The sequence below is a fragment of the Anomalospiza imberbis genome, chromosome 3, assembly GCF_031753505.1.
Source record: "Anomalospiza imberbis isolate Cuckoo-Finch-1a 21T00152 chromosome 3, ASM3175350v1, whole genome shotgun sequence".
Taxonomy (NCBI): Eukaryota; Metazoa; Chordata; class Aves; order Passeriformes; family Viduidae; genus Anomalospiza; species Anomalospiza imberbis.
Window position 1 is genome coordinate 69,330,111 of NC_089683.1, and position 19,503 is coordinate 69,349,613.

The window sequence follows — 19,503 nt, forward strand, 5'->3', positions numbered from 1 at the left end:
TGATATGTCTGCAAACTTTAAGAAAAGCTGGTTGTTATGAAGAAATAAGTATCAAAACTGAAGAAAGCAAAAATGGTACTCTAAAAGAGTAAAAATTAAAAGACTTAAAAAATCCCTAGAACACAGAAAAGGTATTGATACACTAGGATCAGATTATTCAGAATCATTAAACTACAGCATACTAAACAGTTGTAAAAAGATGCTCAAAACATCTGAATAGGGATCCTTCAGATAAAAAGAGTTTTTCAGTGCTATGGTAGGATTAGAGGTAGTCAAGTGAATGAGAGCTAAAATATTTTTTTAATCCTTCGAAATTCTAGTTCCAAATATTATTTTGGAATGACATTTTTTTATTTCATTTTGATACCCAGAGAAGTTAGAGGGTCCTTTTACTTGTTAAAGAATTTTTGAGGTTTCACAGTGGGAAACAAAGTGTTTTGCTGCAGAGAGCAAAGACTGTAAGCAACAAAAAAGAATTGTCAGCAGCTTAGACACCTAGCCAAGCTTTACCTACAGCTCTCTTTCATCAGCTGGATGACTTCAAAAGTACATTTGAAGAAGGCAGATGTAAATAGTGGTCCGAGTTGAGTGAATTTTTCTAAAGAAATCTGTTACCAGAAAAAAGTAAACTCCACTCTTTCCTGGAACTATTTCACAGATCCCCAAAAGTCACCCACCTTGCATTACCCACTTTGACTGTAATAGTAGTCAAGATTATTACTATTTCAGTATATTCATGGACATGAGTATAATGAAATAGTAATAATGAAAATCAAGACTACTCAAGCAACATGGTGATTACAATAGATACAATAAAAAAGAGTTCCAACACTATTTTCAGACAGCTAAATGAGAAAAATGTAAGGGATTTCATGCTAAGCAATTTTTAGAAACAAACTTATTATACACATGCCTGCAGTTCAGAATATTTTGGACTTAAAGATCTCCAAAATAGAGACTGAAACCATATTTGGACCATATTTTTTTTTCAGAATTGGAAAGAAGTCAATTAATTAAGATAAATATTGATAACAAAGTTTTTCTCTTTCTAGTCAGAGAATAAAAGTTTAAAAAAATGTAGCATAAAAAGTCATAGCAGAAACAAACAAAAAAGTATGAGGTGTGAGAAGAAAACATCTCAAAAATCAGAAACCTAAGCTTTCATGCTGCGTGACAACCAATGGAACAAAAAAATGGTTGAGTATCTCTTGACCTGTAGGGATACCTAAAGTAAAGATAAAAATCAACACTAAAAGTAGTAATATGATGACCATTTCCCTGAGCTACAAATGCAGATCATGTCTTTTAGCACAGAATAAATTAATAGCCATTGAAAGAGGAAAAGAAAAATATTAAGGACCACATAAGACCTTAACAAAGCTATAAGGACAAATAAGAAGCTGGGTCATATCAAGAGTCCGTTTAATTTAGAGCTATCCTGCACTTTGACTTACAGTTTTTGCCCTGTGAGTATGTAAAAATGGAGGAACAACATGTAAAAAACTGCTCCCAGCTCCAGAGGTTTATGAAATTTGGTTTTCTTAGACCACAATTAGCATTTTGCCAACAGAAGTGGCATCTTTAATTTTCACATCTCACAGAGATCTTCTCCAAGATATTCCTTTAAAAGATGCTTAAGCTCCTGCCGAAACTCTACCAGCAGAGTGTGTTTGTATGAACAGTATGCATTCTATAGAATCACAATATGCAGCAGCAGTAGTCCAAAATGCTGCATTCTTTTCAAATGACCTAATTGACAGACTACTAATTGACAGACTAGTAATCTAAAAATGTCATCCGTGTCATGTGCATTCACACCTTATCTTTGGCAGTCACAAGCAGCTTCTAAAGCAGGTTACTACTGTAACTTTGACTGACAGCAAATCAGACTCTGGCCTACAGCCTCCTGAGCAGACACATCACCTAACACACACTTTCTGTGTACATTACTAACAAAACAGATTTCTTTACACAGTTCCCTAACCTGCTTAAGCAGGTTGACTTTGTTCTAAGTTACACTGCAAGACCAATAAAAAAGTTTAGACCTAGAAAAAAAGAGTTTTTTTTTTTTCTTACTTTCAAACAATAATACCCTATGATGCAGAAGAATGAGATGACTGTGTGTAGGATGGCCAAAATCCTCAGTGTGGGCTCCATGTAGCCACTGCTTTCTTCCAGGACATAATGCACTGCAATGACCCTCTCATCATCACTTTCCAGGATGTTCAACTTGGTACTTTCACCATCAGATACCACAGGAAGCTCCTTTTCTTCTGTCACAGCAGATGTAGAGACCTGTTTAAAACACTTAATATTGCAACTGTATTCCTTTGACAGGAGCTTTACAAATCTACAAGCTAAGTTGCTGAGCTGAAAAAATTACACCAAAGACAATATAACTGTAAAGAAACTTTAATTTTTTTTTTTTTTTGCATAAAAATGTCCACAAAGAATACCTCATCAAGACCTTTTCATCTTGTTACAGAAGTCCATGAAAATTGCTTTTTCTTTCTCTTTTTTCCACTGTCTGTCCATGTTACCAAATTTGGTCCGTGATGAATTTTATCACTTCCAAGTCAAGAAAGGGCACAGCCCTCTTAGAAGAAGCCCCTGACAGTAGTCTTTATCATCACGGCTCTCTGCCAGAAAATTATTCAAGTCCAAAGTCTCTAGAGTTGCATTAATGCTACTAAAATCTTAACTAAATCAGTGATATTCTAGGCAGCTTAAGATTATGTGACTCCTGGATGTACATACCCTTTCAGGAGAGCATAATGGCACAAGAAAACATCCAAACTGACATGGATTAGTTTTAGTTACCTATGAAGGCTCAGCTTGGCTGGTTCACTGTACTGGGAAATGAAGCATCTGAGGCAAGGGTGTGCCTCTCAGCCTGCTGCCTTTGTCCCAGCACAATGCTCTGTCAATAGCTATTTGTGTACGGGAAGTGTATTTTCAGTTCACACAAACATTTCAGCTGTCATCATGTTAGATTTCTGAAGTGGTCGGATGAAGCAGGTATTTAACCTGTTAGGCAGTTTTTCTGCATATTGACTACAAAACCCAGATATTTTCCAGTGTGCAACTTAAAAAGTAGCATTTTGAGAAATTTACCTTATAGAAAAGAAGGATGAAGTTGATGGCAAAAGCAACAAATAACGCCAACATCCTCATGTTGTAAAAGTTTCGTGCAAAATAATTCTGAAAAGAGGACAGAACATAAATATACTTTGCCTAATAAAGATTCAACCATCATTTGTATGTTGCTGCTGAGAGGGATTTTTTGTGGGTTTTTTCCCCTTATGAAACTTCTTAACAGAATTATAAATATAAAAAAAACAAAACCAACAAACATTTTGAGTGATGTACAAGTTCTCTCTTACTGTGCATGTGCAATAATGAATAAAAGACCTTTTGTTTCACTCCATAAAGGATTAAGGATTTCTAATTGTCTCTTACATCTTTTTCATTGTCCTCTTATTACACTTGGAAACAACAGAGATATCACAATGTAAGAGTAATGTAATAATATAGAAGTCTCTATCTTCCCTGTAGTTCAATATTCATACATATAGCAAATTGCTACTTTAAAAAAAAAAAAAAAAAAAAAAAAAAAAAAAAAAAAAAAAACAAAAAACCACCAAAAAAAAAAACCCAAACATCAAAAACCCCTGCATATAAGTTTATCTTAAATATTTTCTATTCCTAAATCAACTGCATTTTAACCAGGCCAGCAAAAATTCATGTGTGACCTGAGTGACATGAATAAAAAGCTTTTCTGACATTTTCACACTATCAAAAGGACTGCAGAAATGTACTTTTCCCCTTCCTGACAACACACAAACCTTTACAGCACACATTTTGAATGTTTTAACACTCCAAAAGGAATTATGCCGATTTCAGCCCTAATCATAGATGACTATTAGTGAAATATAAAATGAGACTATTATAAAAAAATTTAGCTAAATTCACATGATTGAAATGGGACTAGCCTAAAAATGTATCTCAGCTCAAAAGCCAAATTTAAACACTTAATTTCTTAAAAAGATTTTGACTGCAGTTTTGTAGTTTTGCTAGATTCTCATGCTAAAAGTAGGCCATCCCTACAAAATTATATACTATATACATAGCAAAAGTGTATTTCTTTTTGCTTTGCATTTCACTCTGGCCTCAGAGAATATGAATGGAATATCCTAGATAATAAAAGCATGGATTTTAAGCAGCTATGGAGAAAATCTTATGTGATATTTTACTGAGAGACTCTCAGATGCAGTTTTACATATTTATAAAATCTTATTTTTCTACAGGTTTTGAAAAGTTTGACAAATACTGACTTGCTATTTCACACAAAAAAAAAAAAAAAATCCGCAACATCTTTTCTTATTTGCTTCAGGTTAAGCATTGTATCTTAGTTGATTCTTTTTATAGGAGAACTTGTAATTTCCCAGATGTCTCTCTCAGGGAAGGAGAAATCCTACTGTCTCATTAGCTGCCGTAAAAACTCAGGAATTTTACACCCAGAAAAATGCATGGATGTTATCCAGTGAGGCACAGGCATCTCTGAATAGGTTTGGGACAATAATTGTCTTCCTGAGAATGAATATCTTGTATACTAATTTATTTGTGTTTCTTTTCTCTAACATTCCCCATTAAACCTTTGCTTCATGTCCTATTTATGGCAATTGTGGATAGAAGAATGTGGTCCAGCAGATGCTATTTGTCTTTACATGGTTAGAATATGGTGGTACAAGTCTCTGCCAACAGCTAAAAACATAAGCTAGAGAAAAGCTTACAAGAAGCTTCTGCTGGTATGCAATGATATTCTTCCAGAAAACTGATTCCTGAACTTCTGGTTCTCCATATCTGTGCGTGTGCAGTTGTCTTAATTTCTGTTTCCCTTTGTCTTCCTTGGTTTTCTCTTCTTTTTCTCCATCTTCTCCTCTTAGGATACAAATGAAGGCAAAATAATATGTCAAATTAATAAAATTGCTAAATTAAAATCACACCCTGAAATAGGCTATTGCATCTTTTAATGAGGCTGAAGTTGCCATGACTCATGCAGTTCATGCACATGATAAATATCCCTCTTCAGTCCAGAGTGCTGGCAAGGGTGACAGTCTGGTTAAGGCTACAGATGAGCTCACTGGTTCAGCACCCTGAAGTGGGAATGCTAGTTGGTAGAAGCAGGTAATCAAAAATTTGCCAACCTTGCTATCAGAGGTTCTTCACAATTGTGCAGCTGATTCTTGCAGTGACAAAATGTCTGTAAGTTGGCAGCTCTATGTCTGCATGAGTGCCTACATGTTTAAGTGCTCCCCTCCAACCTCATGCACTTAAACAATCCAGTTCCCACAAAGGCTGCAGAAATCTTTGGTTCTTCTTGCATTTACAAGTCAAACCTCAAGTTTTAAATTCTGCATTTCTGCCCACCTGATGAAGTCATAAGTACCCACTCCAGGAGGAGATGAAGTAAGATTTTGTCAGCATCTGGTGTGTGAATATCACCATGCTGCATCGTTCGAGAAAGTCAGAGTTCATGGTCTGCCTTCTCCAAACACATGATCTAAAGAACTGTGAATTGCCTTAGAAGTTAATTTGAACTGTCAGCATGATAGATGAAAAGATCACAGAAGTCCATTTAAAGCCAAAACAGAGTGAGAGGCAACTTCTAAATTACATTATTTATTTCTCTGTTCCTATCTACAAACAGAATGACTGATGTCCAAAGCCGGCTCCTATTCCTAGAAGACATTTGATAAACTTTCACTTGAAAGTTTTTCATGTCAGGAGTAGCTTCAGGGCAGCTAATAGTGCCAGGCACTGTACTCCTGGCAAAGAATACAGGTATTACTGCCACTCACACAGTCAAGCAGAGCAATCAACAGTAAATGACCTTCAAAATTCAGGAAGACTCTCCCTCACAAAGTTATAGTGGCCAAGTTAGAAATTTGCTGCACTGATTAAGAAGAAGAGTTTTTGTCATGGACAAGTGCTTGCCATCCCAGAAGAGCAGTAATTATTAAAGTATAAAACTAAGGGATCTTCTTTGAATTTTGACAGTGATAAATCAGCTACAGAAACTGTACACAAGAATGTACATGTATCAGGAACCATAAAATACAGGGATGGAGATACACAGTTTTTCCTGGTTGAAACCAAGCACTATATTTTGCTTTCCTCTATTTTATTCTGAGCTAATGGCATTAACATTAGATTTTAACATGTCCTAAAAGGGTTTAAATTATTCTTGATCCAATATCTCCATAAAGATGTGAGAGTACTCTGTAATTCATTAAAATTGTACTGGAATGCTAAGGTTTTGCAAAATGCAAATAACTCAAAACATGTCATAGCAAATGGGAGAGGGCAAAGCTGATTCAGTCTCTACCACTGATGGATAGCAGGTCTCTGGAACTCTGGTGCTCTTACAAAGTTTTCAAGAATTTTTTTTCCAGCTTTAAGATTTGCCAAGAAAAAAAAATCAACTAAGCACATTAAAAGAAATTAAATGAACATTTCAAAGGATGCTTCTGGGAAGAGAAATTATAGAATCAGAGTGGTGCTTGTTGCATGGCATTTCCTTGCAAATGTGCACAGAGGAGGAGAATTGTTTAAAAAAACACCCCAGCCTAATTGGAATGGGAATGGACAGAAAATTAAAGGCAAATGAGTACAAATGAACTTGAGGGTTTTTTTCAGTGAAACAAAACACTTTTTTTTTGTAGGATCAGAGGTTCAAGTAATACATACTCGGCTTTTTCAGGTTCTGATTTTGTTTCTTCTTTCTCTTCCTTTTCATCTTCTTTCACCTTATCCTACAGAAAACCAGGATTAAAATATTATACAGTACAGAGTTAGTTAAAAGAATACATAGAATGCAGAATGTTAGGGGTTTTGGGGTTTTTTTGTTAAACAATGGAAAATCTGAAAAAAGATTATAATTTGATTTACATTAATGAAGAGAGGTAATTTAACACTGAATTAAAAGCAAATCAAAAGATTATGTGCTTAGAGAAGGCTGTGGAAATTCAAGTTTGTGACATCAGAAAGAGTAAACACCAGTAATTATACATGGTTCTTTTAACAAAAAAAAGACAGAAAACCCAGAAAAACAAAGATGCAAGTTTTATTTCAAGACTAGATTTAATATACAAAAGAGAGAAATAGATATCAGAAATAGAAGATACAATTACCTGAATTTTTTCCTGTACCTCGGGCATTGGGGCTAAGGAGGGAGTGCTCAGTAAATCACTCAAACCAGCATTTGGATTGTGGGGGATCAATTTATACTGTCCACCTTCTCGTTTCAAATCCAAACCAAATATATCTGAGAGTAGATCACTCTCTTCTGTTAAAGTCTGCAGATCTGTCAAGTCTTCTGCAGGCAATGCAGCTTCTGTTGGTTTCCTCTCCCCTTCTTCTTCTTCCCCACGCACTTCATCCTGAGTGGGATCTGGCATATTAGCCAACAGTTCAGCCACCTTGATTTTCTTGGCTCCTTCTACTAGGCTTCCTCCAAGCAGCAAACTGCATACGATGCGAAAAAAGCCCCGGACAACACTACAAGCAAAATGTAGTAAGCCCACCAAAATGCTCCAGTAGGAAGAAAACACAGCCAAGAGCATGTCCTTCATGGTCATTTTCTTCACTTTTTTCATTTGTTTCTTTAGACTTTTCATGCTGAGCATTTTCATAAGAGTCATTAAATTATACTTGAGAGCTATTAAAGCTGACTTCATGGTCACGAGAGAGAAGAAACCCATTCTAGGATCTTCTTCCTCAGGATTATCTTTCTCATTCTCCTCTTTATTAGCTGACCTTTCATTCAGATCTGACTCAGAGATCTGGGCAGCCAGTTGCATTTCAAAGATGGTATCCTCACAGAAGTTAACAAAAAGCTCCATCTTTTCTTTCTCCCCACCCTCATTAACGACATCAAATATAAATTGTCTCTTTGACTCTTTTACCTGAGGTTTTTCCCACTGAGTCCGACTTGACTCACTTATTTCAAAATAAACTCGTTCAATGCGCTTTGCGCTGCCCATGATTTCAATACGTCCAAGGAAGGGCTGAAAGTAATTCAGCACACTCTCTGAGAGCTCCAGGAAAGTTTGCAAGCGTGTATCATGGGGCATGTGCTCTGACAGGTTGGTCAGGAGAACAGCGACATTGAAACCAATGTCTTTTGCAGGCTCATGAAATCGTTTCACAAACTCCTCGTAGTCCAAAGTCTCGTTCTCATCTGTTTCAGCACATGACAGCAGAAACTCTGTTTCAGACTGAGTGTAGTGCTTATGGCTTTCCATTGCCCTGTGAAAATCCCTCTTCGAAATAATCCCTTTACCGTCAGGGTCATATTCTTTGAATGCATCAGAGGAAGTCAAATCTTTCAATTTTAAGAACATATCAAAAAACTTCAGAATCATCTCCACATTGTTTGATGATTCCACAAGCATATCGACCATCTGCTTTCCAATAGTCCCATTCACAACATTACCTAGAGGTAATGACAGAATATTAGAGAAAATGTCACCAAATATTTTGGCAAAGAAAAGCATATTATAGTGATTAGTGAAGCAATCAAAGAGTAAGACTGATAAATTATTGGATAACACACATGAGAAAGCTAGCTATGAAATCTGGAGTCTTTCACTATTAACTCTACCCTAAGACTTGGAAAAAAATGTGACTAAGTATTTGCAATTACAGAAAGGAAGAATTAACAAGGCCTATAGAGAGAGATCATACATTTAATGCAGTACTAAAAGTGGGGTAGCATATTATAAATTTCACTATAGTGCAGCACAGACAGATCTAATGTCACTAGTTCACTATTATCTAGATGAGCAGCTCAGTTTGTTCCTTACTGAGCACAGCCTAGAGTACTAAGAATTTACTTGGCTTTTCAGTAACCTTCTACGAGCCTAAAGCCTGAGGAATTATAATTTCAGGACCTTGAACATAGTCACTAGATTAATAAAGCCTGTTCTTTATGGATAAGATCACTACCAAAATAAATGCAATATATTAAGGTTGTTAATAAAATGACCAACAAATGGTTTAATCCCCAGAACTCAGGATTTCAACTTAAATGTAAAAATCTCTTCATCTAACCCAAAAGATCAGTCAAGTTCACAGAAAAAACCCAAAACTTCTTCTAGCTCTGGATTTTATAAAGTTCTGGCATTCAGAATTAATATAACCTATGTCAACTACCCTACTTAAATCTCCCATTCACTTTCAGACCGGAAAGGTTTTTTCACAATTGAGACATGAAAATTAAAAATGCAAAGAAATACAGAGTACTCTTTTTCAAATTTAGAAAATGACAAAGGTAAAAACTTTGCTAGAACAATCACAAAAGATATTTTACATTTTTACTACCTTCCAGCATAGACAGCAACATGACAACCATATCTTTCTGAAGATCCATTAATTCCTTCAATAGTTCGATTTGACTGGAATCCTAAATAACAAAGACAGTATATAAATGATATATTGCTTTCTTTGACATTTATGCATGCATGTGCATGCATATTTCACCCTGTAAAATGCAGACTTAGAAATTAAGAATCTAGAAGTGTCAAAAATTGTAATACAGAGAAAATAGACTTAATTGCTTAACTCCTCACAGAATATTTACACTGTCATCTGTTTAGAAAGAGTAATTTAATAAAGATAAAAATGAACGTGATAAACGATCTAAAGCAATAACTCTGTATGTCAAAGCCACAGATGATGCTTCTGTAATGTTTTCTGTCAGCTCAAGCATTGTCACTTTTGGTGTCATCAAGTTTGCAGCTATGGAAAATTGTAAAAACAGCGATAGCAGTAGCACATAGAGTTCAAAGTATAACTTCATGCAAAATGAGCAATTTCATTATAGGCCACTGAACTTTTTGAAGGGAAAAAGAAAAGCTGAAATAAAATGCTAAACTATTTATTAATAAAGTTCCATTAGTAAATCCTTATACATGCATTAAATTCATTTTTTTTTAGCCACCTCTTATCCCATTGAGTTTACTGAGTTTACTATGTCACTTGCTTGGAGTCCATCTGGATAGAATTATTCAGCTACTTAATTTCTTCCTCAGTGATATGCTGTTGTATCATGCCATTGATAACAAATACTTGAGCAGTGCTGGACTTCATTGAGTGGTACAACAAACTCAAGGTACTTTATGGCTGTGGTGGGATGCTTTACCCTGATAAAGCTTATCTGCTTGGCCTGGAACCCAGGCAGGAGATAAAGCAGTGCAAGCCATCTGTGGTGAGCTATCACAGTGCTATTTTTTAGTGTTGAATATCCTAAAAGACTGCTCTGGCTTACCATCTTTAAACACACACCTGTCCCTTTGAAGTCGGACTTGACAGATAAGCTGCTAAACTGACTAGAGGCCTATGACTGCCATCCAACTTCTTTCCGCTATAAAAATCCCAGGCCACTTTCATACAATTAGATTCTTCCACAAACTTGAAGTATATGGCATTTCTCCCATGGATTTGGGACGACTCTCCACAAGGATTGAGAAAAAGAGGAAGAAGTACACCATAAAAAGCAATGTGCTGAGATTCATCAATTTCTACGTAATGTTTCTTCTGCTAGCTTGCTATAGCTAGCTGCTGCAATTGCTTTAACAGAATTGCTTTCATATAGTGTGCTCTGACATTTAGTGTTATAGTTGACCAGTGTTTTTAGCTTTTATACTGTGTAGTAAGTAATTCTGGTTAAGATCTCTCTGTTCAATTTTCTTAATAACTAACTCATCTTTTATAAATTTATCTGATCTTCCATCATTAAAACTTGCAGGACATTGATTTAATCACACCTCTGTAATTCCTTAAATTTGAACTGTTAACAAAATCTGAAGCTAAGGAAGGGTTTTCTTTCATTTAAAACCTCTTTCTGTGAAGGAGTTTAAATACAAAAAGGTTTTCTTTCTGTTCTACAGACTCAAATAAAAAGCTTTTAAAATAAACATTGTCTAAAGCACTCACTCCACCATCAACAATGACAATCTGGAACTTGGATTGAAAACTGCATAATTTGGAAATAACAAGATTTTTAATTGATTTGCCCTGTAAGTTTTCATTACAAAACTTTTAACTACGAAAATTATTTACAACTCGAATGATCTTTGTTTATTTTGGATTGAAAATTGTACTTTTTTTTGCTGTCTTAGATTCTTAAGAAGCATTACCATTATCAAATTGTTGCCTCCTGGTACAAGATAGAGAATTAAAATGCAGAAGAAAAAAAAAAAAAAACAAAAAAACAAAACCCAAAACCCAAACAAACCAATGATCTAATTTTGCTCCTGTTGAAATCTTGCTTCAAATGTTCTCCAAAAGTGCTCTGGAAACTCATGATTGAAAAAAACCACCCAAGTATTTAGCCTACGCAGGTCCCTCTTACAGACAAAAGCCATACGCAACTCCTTATAACTCCACTTAGCCACACTCAATACTTTTGAAAACTGGTATTTCAACAGAATCTGAAAAATATATTGATATATTCTTGTAATAAATATAAACAAACAAAAGAGCCCATGTCTATTCTGGTATTTTCTGCTAGGCCCCATAGAGAGTTTCCAAAAGCCAAAAACTTGATCTCCAAGCAAGAGAAAGACACCATCACTCTTTATAGCGATGCATTTGGAATGATACACTTGGAGTAGACTTTGTTTCTGTCATCCCACAGAACATCAGGAGTAAGTCCACACTCCTGCTGTGCAGAGCTGCTGGGGTATCTTTGAAGAGGCAGGGTGAGTATCCTTATTTTCTAGATTCAGTAATTGAAGATGCTGTGAAGCCACTCTGGGCACAACTGTGACTATAAATTTGTCATTACTGTAAAAGCAAATCTTGCTTTTACATCATCCTATTTCCTAATCAACACATAGCTACCACTATATTTGACTCACTGTCAGTAACTACTTAAATACTTCTTTCCAGTTTACTTTAGTGGAACAGGAAATAAGCACAATGGCCTTCACAGTGGCCTACCCAAATTCTGACTATTTAAAAATTCTTAAAATAACAAAGATGTTTCAAAACCTGATCTTCAAGAGAAATGCATTGAATTTCTCCTGAAGTGCATTTAAAAGTACCTGTAGATACTATTCCTGAATAGAAATTCAATGCATTTCTCTTGAAGATCAGGTTTGACTGTGCTGCCATTTGTGGGAAGAAGACTTCTACTTAGCCATAAGGAATAAGTGTACCTGTAGCCCAACATCCACAAGTGTCAGCAAGCAGCCTACTTTCATCCATAAAGTTCCAAGGGCAGGGAGAAAAAAAAATCTGAGAAAGACTAATTTATGCAAAGAATATTTACATGGACACTTTTGGAGCCAAATAATGAAATCTAAAACCTCAGAGACTTCTGACATGTATATTTCTTAACAATAACACTTTCACAAGCGTATGACATTTTTCTCTAAAAATGTCAAATTATGTAAAAAAATTAGAGTCAGTGCATTGAATTAAAATGTGTAATTCTTTTAAAAATTTAAGAAGTTGAAAAATGCACTGCTTAAGGATAGGATTCCTTGTACCTTATTTTTACACTCTAAATAACTGTCTCTGCCAGTCCCCTTCACTATTTCTACAGCTTATGAAATGAATACTCACATCCAAAAGAAATTCACCCATTATAAGGTCTGACTACTCTCTACTAAGAGTGAAAAAGGTTTATATGCAGACATGTGTTGAAATAGGGTTTAATAATGATGAACCAGGGTTCAGTGCAGGAGCCATCAATGAACATGATGGGCGCTGCATAAAAGGAAACTGCAGAAAGCACTGTGAGAGAACTTTGGAACAAAAGACCATAACTAAGAGTTCTTTTTGAATATCAGTGATATTCTTTGTTTGCAGTTTGATCTAATCTGCTTTGTACCTGTGGCCAGTGATCCAATTACAGGACCACTATTCACACCCGCTTTAGTTTTGCAATTTTCTCTCTCCATTTTATTGTATTCTATCATCTCTGTATTTTATTTTTCCTACCAACTGTTTTTATTAATTTCTCAAACATATTAACTTTTGTTTCTCTTATACAAACATGCCAGTGACTTATGAAGGAAAAGTAAAACAAAAAGATACCTGAGAGAGCTTCATCTGCATGTGGGCAAACACATGAAGGAAACCAACTACAGCATCCCACAGCCTGCTGTGTGCCAGACTTTGCTGATTACCAGTACATGGCCCCTATTGTTCAGGCAAAAAAAAAAAAAAAAAGAAAAAAAGAAAAAAATAAACAAAACCAGGAAGAAATACATGGAAGTGCATAGCTTAGGGTTGTCCTTTAGAAACGCCTATGAAATATTAAATATCTAGAATTATGTATTTAATAAAACCACTAACTGTAAAAAATGTCTACTCCTAATAATCACTCTGCCTGTTTTAGCCAAATCTCAGTATACTAATTCAGACCCCCAAAGTGTGTATCTGTTTGCAACTTCAAACAATAAGTGCTGAAGTGCTGACTACAAATCTTCAAGTTGTTTCTTCCTTATGTAGCTCTGTGAATTTGGAAAAACCTTAGAGAAGGTTAATGTAAAATTCACATAAGGGACTAGAGAATCCATTTCCTGAATTTTTCCCCCCAGTATATTGTAGAGCACAGTGCTAAAAAAAAATTAAAAAAAATTCTAAAGAGTAGTGACAGGTGCATATACATGTATTTTATTATTTTGCTTCATACATAAACAAATGCACTACAATAATGTTGAATAAATGCATCTATATTATATTTCTACGCTATATCCAGCTGCTTTATATCTTCATGCTAAATAGATAATGACTTTTCTTTCAAGTTCCTAACATTCTAATGAAATTAATTTACCTGGATATATTCTGTGAGAGTATTGAAAACCTGTTTTGCAACCTGGATGGCTTTGGAAAAATTTCGTTGTCCTTGTTCATCAATAACATCCTTCCCAGAATAATACCAATAGAAATCACTGATGGATTCCTAAAGAAAAAACAATTGTGAGAAGCACAAAGAGATTGTGTGGCCAAACTGGCTCTAACTAGATATCCATCAATATAAGAAAAACAGTATTGACAGTTCTTGTTCTAAAATTTATTTTGTTTATAAAGGCTTTAAATGAACCACCCAGCGATTCTCAAGATAATTCAAGAATTGTAGTTTCATCTCAAGGGAATCAATAGGAAAACAAATACAGGGAAAAAAATAACTTAAACACCCCACAGCAAACCTCAAAATAAAATTAATTAAAATTAGATTAGTTGGTATCTGATCTTAAAATACAACCACCTGGATTCTGAAAGGGAGTGCTCAGTAATACTGCCATGCTGCATCCTATTCATTAAACAATGTCTCCTTATACTGCAGGCTTGACACCTAGTCAATAGTGGGAGCAAATGTTGCTTTGTGTGCATGATTCTCTCTCCATCTTCCCCAAAGGCGAGCTTATTAAATTTTCAACAAAGTAAGCAATGGAATGAAAATCATTGTATTGTCTCCACAACTTCTACAGAGTGCATAAAGATAGAAAGCAATGTTGATAACAGCAGCAGTGGAAACAAAAAAAAAAAGAAAAATAATTTTCCAAGTCTGGAATTCTCAGAGCAAATAAATGAATGGCTAAAGGGAACTTAACTAGATAAATGATTAAAAAAAAAACAAACCATAATATACTATCATTTCAGTGATTTTCAGAAAGAAGACAATTATAGGTTAAAATTATGAACATTTATCACAATATATGTTTTCACACCACTCACATGCCGCAGTCTGGAAACAAAGTAGATTTTTTTCATTAATTTCTACAGTCTTGTGACAATGAAATGTTTCCATATTAAAAGGATTTGCAGGATAGCTAAAAATAGATTATTGAAAATGTTTTTAACAAACTGCCTTCTGCACTTTTTTTTTCTTTCACCTTTTTTTTCTCTTCTTAGGATATGTGCTATTCTTATGCTTCACTTCACTCCAGCACATGAGCACTCATTCACAGAGTGGCCAGCACTTAGCCTAAATCAGAATATGGATGAAAAAGCAGCTGGCTGAAACTGAACTTGAGCAGTACAAAAGTTTCTCACTCACAGGGTAGTTTCAGTCAACACCTGGCTACCTGAGCATGGCCCCATCTTCTGCTGCTCTCCTTGGTTAATGGCCTCCATCGCATTCCCAGGATAAAGGCCGGAACCAATCTTTCACATGTATGATACCTTTGACTCTCCCCGTACAAAGTGGCTATTGTTAAAGAATTGCAATCAATAGAGAATTTCAGCCTTTCTCTTCAGCTTGGGCTACAGGGACCAGAATAAGTATGATGACAAATAAATGTGCTTCTCTAATAAAACTTGTATAGAAGTCATATTTTGATTTACTTACTTAGTATATAAATTACTTACCTGAACTCTCAATAAGTAATCCACAGTAGAAATTATAATGTTAACAGTTGTGTTGTTACCAGTTTGAGTTCTCAGGTAATTCTGAAAATCTAAAAATTCAAATAGAAATTTAATTTAAACTTATTAAAGTTTAGAAACTACTTCTGAAAATTAATTCGGACTTACAATGGTCTAGAAAAGTTTAACTTAGAGGCATGGATTGGGTTTTCTTCTCTTTCTTTGGTGTTTTTTTTTTAGTTTTTTTCTTTGCTTTTTTGTTTGGGTTTTTTGGTCAATAAACCATTGTAAGAGTTTCAACATCTTATTACAGAGATCACATACCAGTGAGCTCCTGAAGCCGCTACCTTGTTTATACATTTCATCTGTAAAACTTAACTTAGTCTTACTTTAATCTATTTATGCCTAGAACGACATCGATATCATTGCAATTATATTTTGAATATATTTTGTTAAGTAAAATTAAATCACATAATTACACAATTCCTGATAACTAAGTCAGAATTATGTCTGATGCCTAAAACGGAAAAATATCTCTTTTTTTCTCTTTTCATTCATTAAGAATGACAGAGAGAACACATGGAAATATACTTAATGATAAAAATACAATTAAATTATGCATTTTAATGTGTTCTTTTATATTTATATAAAAGATATGTTATTTCTTCAAGAAAGGTATTGTGTACATTGTAACTTCACAAACAATTCTAACTGACAGTAGTAGGAAACAGTGTGTACCAGAAAGCAGAGACATGCCAAAGGACAATCAACACAACTTCCTCTTACATTTTTCTCTGAATCTTCCATGTCTAGAAGTTAGAAACCACGTACATTTTCCTATGGAAATTTAACTTTCCTAGTGGGTCAAGATCCAAAACTCACCATTTTGGAAACAATTATCTTATCTATAAAATCAGGGCTGTTAAAAAACACTGGCAACTTAATTCCACTTAAAGATTTTCCCTCAGTGTACAGTCTAGCAGCTATTCCACCTTTCATAATATTTTATGAAGGCTGCCAAACCTCCAGCAGTTAAGAGCTTTTATAATCCGTTACCATCACCTTGATTTCGCTGACTAGCAGCTTCCCCACAAACCTGAATTGTGTCCTTCACAAAGCAACTGAAGGAAGCGGAAGAGGTCACAGGTGAACTCATCATCCTGCATCACCTTTTCTCCTGTAGAAAGGCCAAATGGAAGAAGGTTATCACAGTCTGCCAAGTAACACCTCACAGCCCCTGAAGAAAATCTCCATAATTAATATTAAGAAAGAGAGAAGGGGAGAGAAAATTTATAACCACCAATCTATCTGAAGCACCTATGACTTGTGCTTGGCAGATAGCTATTTGGTTATAAAAAAAAATTCAATTACAAAACTTAACTTTTGATTTATAAATATGGCAGCATGAGCTTGGCAACATTTTACAAATAATCTCTGATTTACATTCTTGTTTGACTTCACTGGGCATGGAGGCTGTGTCACATGCAAAGGTTAGGGTTGGATCAATTTGGTTCCCATTCATCACAAGAGAAGGTACTTAAAATACAGAATGAGATTTATTCAAACAGTTATGAAATTCACTTCTCAAATAAACTATTTGCTTTTAAAATATTCTAAAACAACCCATGAAATTTACAGCTATATGCACTCTCAAGAACCATTTACACTGAAATATTTGTGGACTTTGTACCCGTCTGCTGCTGACACAAAATGGAAATGTCTCCTTTGACAAAATAAAACAATAAATAAGACCAAATGCCAAAATGCTTTACTGAATTAGGCCCCTCAGTTAATTTCTTGGTAAACAACTAATATCCAAATGATTAAAGCTTCAAGCCTTATTTTTCCCCCCACAGGAAACAGTATACTAAAAAGCCCTCAATTAACACATCATTATCTCAAGCACATCAATACATACAGTTAACTTTGTACAGGGACATATGAAGAGTAGAAATAACCATCCACTCAGGAAAACAATCGCAACTGAGGAAAATGTAGAACAGCTTATAAAATGACACATGCGGACAATATTATAGGTGTTAAAGGCCACCTACCAAAAGTAAGAAAATTCCCATATAGAACCCTGGGGAAGTATACTGACTATGTATACAAAGGTAGAAGTCACAAAACTTCTACTATTTAATACATAATTTGAATATATGACAAATGCTATTTGTAAACAAGAAAAGGAGGGATATAAAAATGTAAGCAAACTGCAAAACAGTCTGAATTTTTCTTTGAGGGAATATAACTTAGGCTCTACAAAGACAGAACCTTTAGTGAGTGAACAGAAGACCAGAAAAGTGAGCAAAGGCATTAAAAGTTAAAAAAAAAAAAATTTGATACCTTAGTTAAATTAAGAATTACTTCCATGCTGTTCTACTGGTGGATAATTCTAATTACAATACCCACGTTTACAGATTACTATAGTATTATAATAAGATTATCACTGGGCTAGATGTGGCTACGATCAAGTCAATTTTCTTCATATTAGCTAGCTGAAATGTAAACAGCATTTAGTACAAATTGGAGTATAAACAGACATGATCAAAAGTTTAACTTTCCATAAAGTCATGAACAATTATAATTTCTAGCTAATGGATTTATCAGTCCACAGACAGCAAATTTTAAAGTGAGAATCTTCAGTACACTCAGAATAGCAATTAAAAGCACTTTGAAAACTAATATGAATACTTTAAAGTACACAATTTCACACTTTTATGTTGCCCTCAAGACAATGTTTGAAATTTAGAGTATATATCACTAAGGCATATGCAAACATAATTTGTTGTACCATAGGGAAAGATAAGATGCTGTTCCTCCAAACTCTAGACATGTACTTAGGGCAGCCACAAAAAATACCCAATTGTTTCTCCAAGAATGAGTCAAATACTTTGAATGACATTCCATGACATTTTTCTCCACTGAAAATATAGCTACCAGGCACACAGTTTTTCAGTCACAGGAGACTGAAAACTCTTTCAGCTAATTAAACAGTGGAAAAATAAATGCTTTATTTTCCAAACTGGCTGATTCTGTCAGTGGTGATGAAGGTATACAAGCAATAATACACCCATGAAGGCAAAACCAGGAGGTAGCTGGGCTCTTAGAAGTATATTATTCAATGTTACATGCAGGTTCAGTCCTGCAAGAGAGTTTCATATGCTGCTGGCCAAATGCCATAGTAGAGAAGATTTCTCAGGGTTAGTTACTTTTTTCAGTTTAACTGAATTCCTGTCACGCTTGAAGTTACATGTGGGCTCACATGCCTTGTTGAACTAGGCGCAAAAATAAGAATCACAGAAAGCTAAGTATTTGGTGAAGCCTGTATCACACATGTAATGCTTGCAGTTTGACTGCTGAGATGGCAATGATTTTACAAAATAACTTATCAGGAAACTTGCTTGAAAAAAATCAAGCCCATGAAAGGCCCAATCATCTATTTCTTGCATATTAAGGCACCACTGAATCAAAGCCATATGTAGGAATAAGACATCAGAATAAGTTACAATTTAATATTTTGACCTCTATTTTTCTTGCTCTCTTAGGAAGTAAGATATTCCAGAACAAGAAGGAAAACAAGTCTCAAGTTAAAATGTTATACAGATCCTGGCTTTTAGTATAATTATTGGAGTTCAGGATTTTTTATTAAATAAATTCCATTCTTATTGGAAGGGTCTTTTAATTAGCTCCACTGTAAATAAATCATAACTTGAATACAAGTTACTGCAAAATTCTTAAAAATCAGAAGGTGTTAAGTGCATCATTACTCAAAAGCTGAAAGGCCTGTTACTTGAAGAAATATTTTTACATATTTTAAAATGAAGCAAATAAAGCCCATCTCAAACCACCTGGCCATACTAAGATTTACAATAACCTAGTTTTCAATTTTTACATCTGATCAAAGTCAGACAAGAACTAATGCTGGTATGGTCAGGAATTTTCATTTTCAGATTGTACTTACTGACTACAAGTGGTACCTCACTGGCAACTACAAAACTGAAATGGAAATCCATATCTTTCTATAAAATTCAGGAGAGCAACCTTTGCTGCTGTGCACACAAATTCATGCCAGTTCACACAAAGAATTGCAAAGAATGTACTTGCAAACATACACAC

At 34.8% G+C, this 19,503-nt stretch overlaps 1 protein-coding gene across 7 annotated transcripts in view; it reads right to left on the reverse strand.

Moving 5' to 3' along the window:
* The window catches only part of RYR2 (ryanodine receptor 2), a 377,495-nt gene that overhangs the window by 18,966 nt on the left and 339,026 nt on the right, over nucleotides 1-19,503 (reverse strand). For all 7 annotated transcript variants that reach the window (XM_068184981.1, XM_068184983.1, XM_068184978.1 and 4 more), the window contains 10 exons: nucleotides 16,481-16,561; nucleotides 15,388-15,476; nucleotides 13,850-13,978; nucleotides 13,108-13,212; nucleotides 9,385-9,466; nucleotides 7,194-8,497; nucleotides 6,751-6,815; nucleotides 4,794-4,941; nucleotides 3,115-3,201; nucleotides 2,077-2,295 (listed from right to left, as the gene is read on the reverse strand). In XM_068184981.1, coding sequence (XP_068041082.1) covers nucleotides 2,077-2,295; nucleotides 3,115-3,201; nucleotides 4,794-4,941; nucleotides 6,751-6,815; nucleotides 7,194-8,497; nucleotides 9,385-9,466; nucleotides 13,108-13,212; nucleotides 13,850-13,978; nucleotides 15,388-15,476; nucleotides 16,481-16,561 — 2,309 coding nt within the window. The remainder of the gene's footprint in view (nucleotides 1-2,076; nucleotides 2,296-3,114; nucleotides 3,202-4,793; nucleotides 4,942-6,750; nucleotides 6,816-7,193; nucleotides 8,498-9,384; nucleotides 9,467-13,107; nucleotides 13,213-13,849; nucleotides 13,979-15,387; nucleotides 15,477-16,480; nucleotides 16,562-19,503) is intronic.